The sequence below is a fragment of the Nicotiana sylvestris genome, chromosome 4 (genome assembly GCF_000393655.2).
Source record: "Nicotiana sylvestris chromosome 4, ASM39365v2, whole genome shotgun sequence".
Lineage (NCBI taxonomy): Eukaryota > Viridiplantae > Streptophyta > Magnoliopsida > Solanales > Solanaceae > Nicotiana > Nicotiana sylvestris.
In genome coordinates, this window is record NC_091060.1 from 35,366,332 (window position 1) to 35,374,453 (window position 8,122).

At 35.4% G+C, this 8,122-nt stretch overlaps 1 protein-coding gene across 1 annotated transcript; it reads left to right on the top strand.

Annotated features, from left to right (window-relative positions):
• The first annotated feature begins 1,989 nt into the window (after nucleotides 1-1,989).
• On the top strand, nucleotides 1,990-6,366 carry LOC104214514 (uncharacterized). The gene is made up of 2 exons (XM_009764194.2): nucleotides 1,990-2,299; nucleotides 3,888-6,366. The coding sequence occupies exons 1-2, from the start codon at nucleotides 2,072-2,074 to the stop codon at nucleotides 6,135-6,137; spliced, it is 2,478 nt and encodes an 825-aa protein (XP_009762496.1). The 5' UTR covers nucleotides 1,990-2,071; the 3' UTR covers nucleotides 6,138-6,366.
• Nucleotides 6,367-8,122: the final 1,756 nt, after the last annotated feature.

The window sequence follows — 8,122 nt, forward strand, 5'->3', positions numbered from 1 at the left end:
GTCATCTAAGAGTGTTCCGTTTACCTTTTCTGAATAGCATCATGCACTTGTTCAAAATTGTTAATCTGGTTATTTTATAGTATTCTGATGGAACTTGGGAATTCCAAGATAAGGAGATTTACTGATCAACATTATTACATGCCCCTCTGTCATTACAACTTAAAATGTTTTTGGTTTTAAACAAGAGAAATAATTGAGCAAACAAGAGGAAGCGAAGTTGGGATTTTGGGAGAGGAAGAAATAAGAGTCTTAAAGTTGAGGGTCAGAAAATAAATCTGCAAAAAGGGTATGTCCAAGTTTTTTATGAAAAAAAAAGAGAAATAAAGAACATAATGAAGCACCTCTTGCTCAAATATAATTTGGTCCATATATGCATGATAAAATATAATCCTAATTGCTTTCAAGATACATCAATATTGTGGTAAAACGTTTTGTGAATTTCAAAATTATCACATTACTCTTATTTATAACTAGGGCGTTCGTCGGACGGTACGGTATGATATTTAATTATTTCGGTTCGGTATTTTCAGTATTTAGTTTCTTAAAATATTATACCAATACCATATTATATTCGGTAAGGTTTTCTCCTTCCGATTTTGATTTATTCGGTTCAGTAATTTCGATTTATTCGGCTTGAATATTAACTAGTGCATAAAGTCATAGACTGAAATATTCTTAATTAAAGTACTCAACGAAAACGTTCTAAACTCACCTACCATCAAGTATCAACTAAGAGGGAAAAAAAGACATAAAAGAATATATTTAATCATTGAAAATCATGTTACTTGCTTAGAGTTAATTGTTGAAATTAGAGAATATAACATGAACTAATCCAACATATGCAACAATAATATAAGAGTAACGGAATAATAAACACCTCAAAACTGTTGAAATATTACGTTAAACTGTTTGGAAACCTAAAGAGTAAGAATTAGAATACGCATCTTACCTTGTTCCTCCATTTTCCTAAAGAAGTACATGGGCTTTACCGTCAACCTCAACATAAATGCCAAAGAAAAGTATTGTGCAACTTAGTATGTTGATTAGTAATATCTATAATGTGTAATTTACTGTAATATATATTTTTGTATAATATTGGTATTTCGGTATTATTTTTTTAAATACCAAATATCATATCTAATACCAAATTATTTTAAAAACTTAAACTAAACACCAAAAAATTAAATACTATATACCAAAATTTTCGATTTCGATACAGTAATTCGGTATTTACCATATTATATGCACCGCCCTATTTATAACCATTGGTTACTGTTAATTTGGTGTTACTGTAATTTGGTGTTACTGTTAACACCAAATAAATAAGTTTATTGGCTTGTACATGGAATGGACGTAGTCTACCTAATACTTTATTTCAATTAATTTCTTTGCATCTGCCTCTTTAAACAAAGTACTTAGTATTTGTAGCTTTTTGTTACCATATTCATTTTTAATTATGCCCACTATAGTCTACTTCCATTAAAGAACGTATTTTTCTTCTAAGTAAAAGTTGTGGCGTTTCTGTTCTAGTTACATTACAAGTATAAACACTACAAGTACCTGTTTATAGTAAGGGTGAATAAGTAATTGAAAAATAAAAAGTAAGTAATTTACTTACTTTAAGTGGGCTTAGGACATAAGAATTGTAAAATTCCCAAAAAAAAAATAAGTGAAAATAATATTTAAAAATTAAAGTTATGTTTGAATATGAATATAAATTTGGGTTGTTTTTGAATTTTTGTGAGTAATCTGAGCGAAAATTTTGAAAAACAGCATTTTAGAATTTTTAAAATTTTCAAAATTTATCGTTAAATGAAAATTAAAAATTTATGGCCAAACATTGATTTCAAAAAGAAAAAAAAAACTCGAAAAAGTAAAAAGAATTCTTATGTCCAAACGGGCTCTAAAATTATATTGATATGATGAAAAAGGATTACACTGATATTTTAAAATATTCTTTAATTGTAAGTGTATTGTTAATTCTTAAAAGTTTTAAGACCTTAATGTTTCGGACCAAACAAAACCTCCAAAAACTTCTCTAGAATTCCAAACAAACCGAATCTCACAAGTTATGGATCTGTCAATTACTTCCAAAAACCCTAGTTTTTGTACCAACAATGTGCAGCAGCAGCAGCAGAAAGCAGTAGGCATGAACAAATTGAGAGAAGCCATATTGAAACTGTCAAACAGTGAACCAAATGGGCCATTATCACCCACCCAGAACTCCATTCTTCAACAACGCCTTTCCCATTTCCTTTCTTCTCTTCATACTACCCCTGATCATCCTCCTTATTCTTGGGTAAGTAATAATTTCATGATTTTTGGACGGTGGGTACAAAGTAGTTTTACTGCATCCATTAATTAATCTTTTATAAAAGTAATTGTGAACTTAATTATTTATAGAATTAGAGACAGAAAAAAAAAATGGTAATCTGTCAATGATTTTATAAAAAAATTACACCCAAGGGTGAGGCCTAGTGTTGGGATTCAGAATCATGAGGTCTCAGGTTCAAATCCCAGCAGAGACAAAATACTAGGTGATTTCTTCTCATATGTTTAGCGTTGGTTAATGGAGTTACCTGATACCTGTTGTTGGTGGGAGGTAGCAATTATCCGGTGGAATTAGTCGAGGTAGGCGCAAACTAGCCCTAGCAAAAAGAAAAAGAAGTGGTCGATTGGAGGAGGGATTACCTCTTAGATGACTTAATTTTTTTAAAGACCGAAAAATTCTTGGTGCACGCTTTGCAACCCCTTTACCAATGGAGTTTGGGGCCATGGATTGAGCTAAAAGGAGGCAAGGGATTTGATTGAATCCCCTTGTACTGTACAAATAGGGTAAATGTGAAAAATTATACTTGTTTATATATGAACAATTCAATCCCCTTGACATACAAAAGATTATAGTGTAGTGATAAACGGGGTTAAAAATTTGCTTGAGGTCACATGTTCAAATCCTAGGAGTGAATTTCTGCCTCCGCCACTGAATGGGGCCGCCCCTAGGTCCTTCTCCCGTTAAATATCAGACTCTTGTCTGTGGTTAGAATCGAACTTGTGACCTGCGCCTAACCACACATTACAAGATCGCTCATACCACTAGACCAAAGCCCAAGGGCTAGATGACCCAAGTTATTAAGCTATTGAAACTGTAGTTACTTAAGGACGAGTAGTAAATTTGGAGTTGCCAAGTTTTGGGCTTTTAGCACCAGAGCAAGTTCTGATTTCTTTTGTACGAAACATTGTCTTGTTTTACTCAATGATGGGTAGGGGTTCCATTGTATGAGATGTATATATAGGTGGAGTTTTGTGTGTCTGTATTATTAAGTTTGGTGAATAGTCGGACAAGCTTTATCGATATGGGTCTGCTGGGAAAAAATGAATTCTTGGCTTTTAGTTTTTATTTTGAATGCTAGGATAGTTAGCCTGCCTATGTGTATGAGTCCAGATATCAGAGAATTTTTTTCCATGATTGTGTGTTGGGGCTTATCTCAAGACTTATTGAGTAATAATAATTACTCTCTTGAATGAAAAGGAAATAGTTATTCTCATTTTGTTAATGCGTGTTTGTCGGATTCTTGTCAATTCTGGTCACTTCATGTTATTCGGTTCATATGTATCTTGTGGAAAAGTTAGATTTCTTTTTTATTATAATGTTAATATTTTCCTCAAGACACTAGCCAAAAAGATTTGCTTTGGAAAGTTCTTTTCTTAATTAAGAGCTTGATTAATCAAAGTAGCAATCCAAGTTCAGATCTCGGAGAGTTGATAAGCAATTTCTCTTCTTCCTATTCATCTCTAACGAGTAACAGTGAATAGTTTTGAATCCTCAGTTTCCACATAGTTGAAGATTTTCCTTATTGGCCTAATCAAATGTTTTCTTCTTGTTATAGATGATTCAAAGGGCATTGCAGGAATTGGATGAAGCAGAAGGTTCGACTGAAGACTCAATATCTAAGTTTATCAAGAAAGAATATGACGATTTGCCAGTGGCTCATATGTTCCTGCTGAAACATCATCTACAGAAGCTGTCTGAAAATGGTGAAATTCTTATGATTGATGGAGGAGGGCGCTTTTTGCTTGCTGGTGGTGGCGACAATAGCTTGAATCCAGAAACAAAAACCAAGAGGAAGTACAAGAAGAGGAAGGGAAGGTGGGGTTGGGAGATTAAACCAAAGAAGCGGCGGCGCAAGGAAAAGAAGGAGAAAAAGCATGATGATGTACAAGTTGTTAAAGAAGAGAGGAAGTTGGATGAGCAACAAAATGTAGTCAATCATGGACAACAAAATGGAATACACAGGGAGTTGAATGGGCATCATAATGAACCGAACACAGATAAAGAAGAAGGGCAATTAAGTGCGAGGCAAAATGGTGTAACTGGAAATAAAGTACTTCCCAAAGGAGGTCTAAAGATCAGATTACACAAACAGAAAGGGATGCAACAGTTTGAAGGACCACCGCAGTCTTTCGTTTCTAGTGAGAGTGATGTAGGTAGTAAGGCAGGATCTGAGCATTTAGATGATTTGAAATTGCAGCAACAGAAGCTTAGTCTCAGCGGAGTTGAGGAAACAGCTGACATTTGTAGTTTATATCCACTGGAAACTGAACAACCTGAAGATAACCTGCCTCAAATATTAAGTCCCCAAGCACCTCCAGGTTTTGAGTTTACGGTGGTGGAGGATGCCACGGCAAATAACTCCGCATCAGTTGCTTTGGACTCTGCGAAGGAAGATTATGTTAAACCTAGAATTGATGACTTGTCTGATGCATCAAAACAGTCTAAAGAGAGCCTAAAGCAGCAGAGGGAGTATCAATACAGCAATGATGGATCTATGTCATCAGCAACGGTATTGTCCTTAAACCAGAATCAACAAACTGAAAGGCTAGAAGATGAGCTTGTTGCTGAGGATTTGTTGAAGACTAAGAATCAGCAAAAGCAGCACGATGCTTTGCAGCAATTGAAGAATACCAACGAGGCGCAAAGGAAAGGAACAGTAACTCAGAATGCACCACTAGTTTTGACTTTGCAATGTGAGCAGCGGGAGCAGCATATATCAGACAGAGGCACAAGGCAAGTACAGTTAACACCATCAGAACCCAAGCAGCAGCTGTCCGTTCCGAGAAGACTGACAAGAAGTCAGCTAAAAGAAGGATCCAGAACTCAACTGTTTGCCTCGAAACAGCTAGAGCAAGAGAGGAGCTCATCAGAACCCAAGCAGCTGACCATTCAGAGAAAAAGGACAAGAACTCAGCTAAAAGCGATCATAACTCAACCCGCATCATCAACAGATTTGTTTGCCTTGAAACATCTAGAGCAAGAGAATTCACCTGAACTTAAGCAGCAGATAGATAAGCCTTATGACCTCAGTAAGAAGACAGGAGCTCTGCTAAATGAAATGATAATTCCAGATACTCACGGGAGTTTGGACAAAAGAGAGGCGCAGCAGCTGATAGAACTGTCAAAGATGGAAGAATCTCACGAGATTGTACTTGCAACGGTTGAACCATCATCTGAAAAGAAGCAGCAGCTGGAAGAAGGGACATCTACCCTGGAGAAGCTCAACGAGGATGATGATTCTACAGGATTTGAGGCAGTGTCGATTGAGATTTCATCTCAAACTGATCGTGAACAGAGACAACTGAAGCGCTGGAGCAGAGACAGATCTGAACCTAAATCAGTAAGTACCTCTGAAGTTGAACCATTGCCATTCTGTGCCTCAGCAGATAAACATTTAGTACAATTTGAAGAACCTTTGGCATTGGCAACAAGTGAGGAGGCCTTGAATTTGACTGATCCTCAGCATGAGGTGTCCTTGGAGCAACCAAAACGTCAGCTTCGTCGGAGGCCTCCAGAGTACAAGGAGGATGAGGCCAAACTAGGTACTAGTACAGTTTCGGTGCTGGCAACAAATGAGGAGGCGTTGCCTGATAAAAGAACAAATGAGGAGGTGTTATGTTTGAATGATTCTCAGCATGAGGTGCACTTCAAGCAACAAATACAAAAGCGTCGTGGGAGGATCCCCAAGGGCAATGACGACGGGGCCAAACCAGATACTACAATTTTGAAGAAGTTGGGAGTATCTAAGAAGTCAAAGAAGAAACAAAATGGTCGAGGTCTAGGAAGGCCTAGGAAGACACAGTAAAGTGAGAATTGCAGTTTCTTGATTCTTAAGATGATTAATGGTATAAATTGAGATAAATCTTAGAAGTTCAAATGTTAGTGAATAACAGTAGTTGCTTGTAGTTCTTTTATAGTAATGGTATAAATTGAGATAAACCTGGCCCTGTACAGTAGAGGTACAATATAGTAATTCAAGCTAATAGCTTGAGTGACATACTTACTTGAAAGAAGCTATAACTTTATTTTATTAATCGCATGTAGTTCTATTTTCTTTTTAAATTTTGCTCTATAAAGTAGAGGTTATAATAGAGTAATCCCGCAATGAAGAATTAATCTGAGAAAAGGAAGTTGGTGCATGGTTTTTAATCTCGATTTAGAAGCTTTTGTATTACATCTCTATGAAGTAGAGAGTAGAGACCTTGATAGAATCTGTAAAGTCTCTACAGGCTTAGCCTGTTGAGTGCTGTAACTATTTATAAAATGCTTTATTTTACCAAAAAGAAGTTACTGCATGTCTCTTTTGCTGCATCATGGAGTTAGTGTGGAAGATGAAGGCGTTGATTGTTTAAGGTTTATTGAAGTAAACTGGACTCATGGAGTTTCTGGTTCGGTTCGGTTAATTTCACTTTGGTAGCATCTCTTTAGCTGTTGAACCACCTATGATTTTGCCTCCTTTGCTGCTGCTCTGTCCAGATGTCTGAGCCATTGCCTTAAAACTTTTTCTGGAATGCTTTCCTGCTCTTGCTAATGTATACACTTATGTAAGATAGTATTGTAACTGTTTGATTACCTCTCCACTTAGTTAGGGATTGAGGTAAAGTTGATTGATATATTTGCTTGTCTAGTCTGATAGTTGAGTTTCATGCATATTCAACTAATTATAGGCAAAGCTCGAAACTTTGCCAGTCTATACTTGAAGCTCTTTGGAATGGAGAAATTTTTAATAGTGAGTGTTTCCCCCCTTTAATGGCTCTTATGCGGCACAGATTTGAATTAGTTGGACTAGTGAGTTTCTGATGGTTAAATCAAAAGAAGAACCTGGCCATTTTCTTGATACTTAAAAGATAAAAGACTTTTTCTTGCAGGTATTATACTGTTTAAGCTTGAATTTCTTATAACATGGTCTTCTTGAGATAATGTCATGTTCATGATTCATGGGTAGGCCTTTTCATTTGTTTTATTTTTATTTTTACTTTTGTTAATTTTCCAGTATACAGTTGGGATTAGCTAATAAATATATAATTATCTTCATTTATTCCCAACTAAACAAAAGAAAAATAAAATAAAATAAAATAAAGGAGTTTACCAAAATGACGAGACGTTTCAACTAAGTATACCAATGGGGAGGTCATCGTCAATAAAAAAAATATCGTATTGAACTACTTGCCAATGCACAGTAAATGCACTGAATCTAAGCACTTTTTTTTCAATTAAATACAGTCACCCTTAATTACTTTTTCATGCTTATTTGCGTGTCCATCCCTGCTTATAGTCCATTTGGCCAAGCTTCTAAAATCAGGTTATTTTTTAGAAGTGGTTTTTTCAAGAAAAAGTGATTTTGGTGAGAAGTAGTTTGTGTTTGGCTAATTAATTAGAAAAACACTTTTGAGCAGTAATCAGTGTTTGGTCAAGCTTTTGAAAACTGCTTCTAAGTGTATTTTTCTCAAAAGTGTTTCTCATAAAAGTTCTTTCGGGGAGAAGTTACTTTTTCTGCTTCTCCAAAACTGCTTTTACTTCTCCTCAAAATCACTTTTTTTCCTTCCAAAAGCTTTGCCAAACACCTCAATTTTTGGCCAAAGTGCTTTTGTCAAAAAAAAAAATACTTTTGGCCCAAAAAAAGTTTGGCCAAACAGGTTATTAATTCAAAGGGAAAAGAGGTATACTGATTTAAAAAAAGTAATATCGGAGAAATCTGTTTATTTATTACTGTAGGTTACTTCTTACCTTTTTCAGATTTTGATATTCAAAAATGTGAAACAATTTTTTTATTAAAGATTATTTTGCCTG

Bases quoted from the DNA above. Each gene is read 5' to 3' on its own strand.
- LOC104214514 (XM_009764194.2), top strand. From the start codon at position 2,072: ATGGATCTGTCAATTACTTCCAAAAACCCTAGTTTTTGTACCAACAAT. The intron at 2,300-3,887 runs GTAAGTAATAAT...TTCTTGTTATAG, and splicing joins ATCATCCTCCTTATTCTTGG to ATGATTCAAAGGGCATTGCA.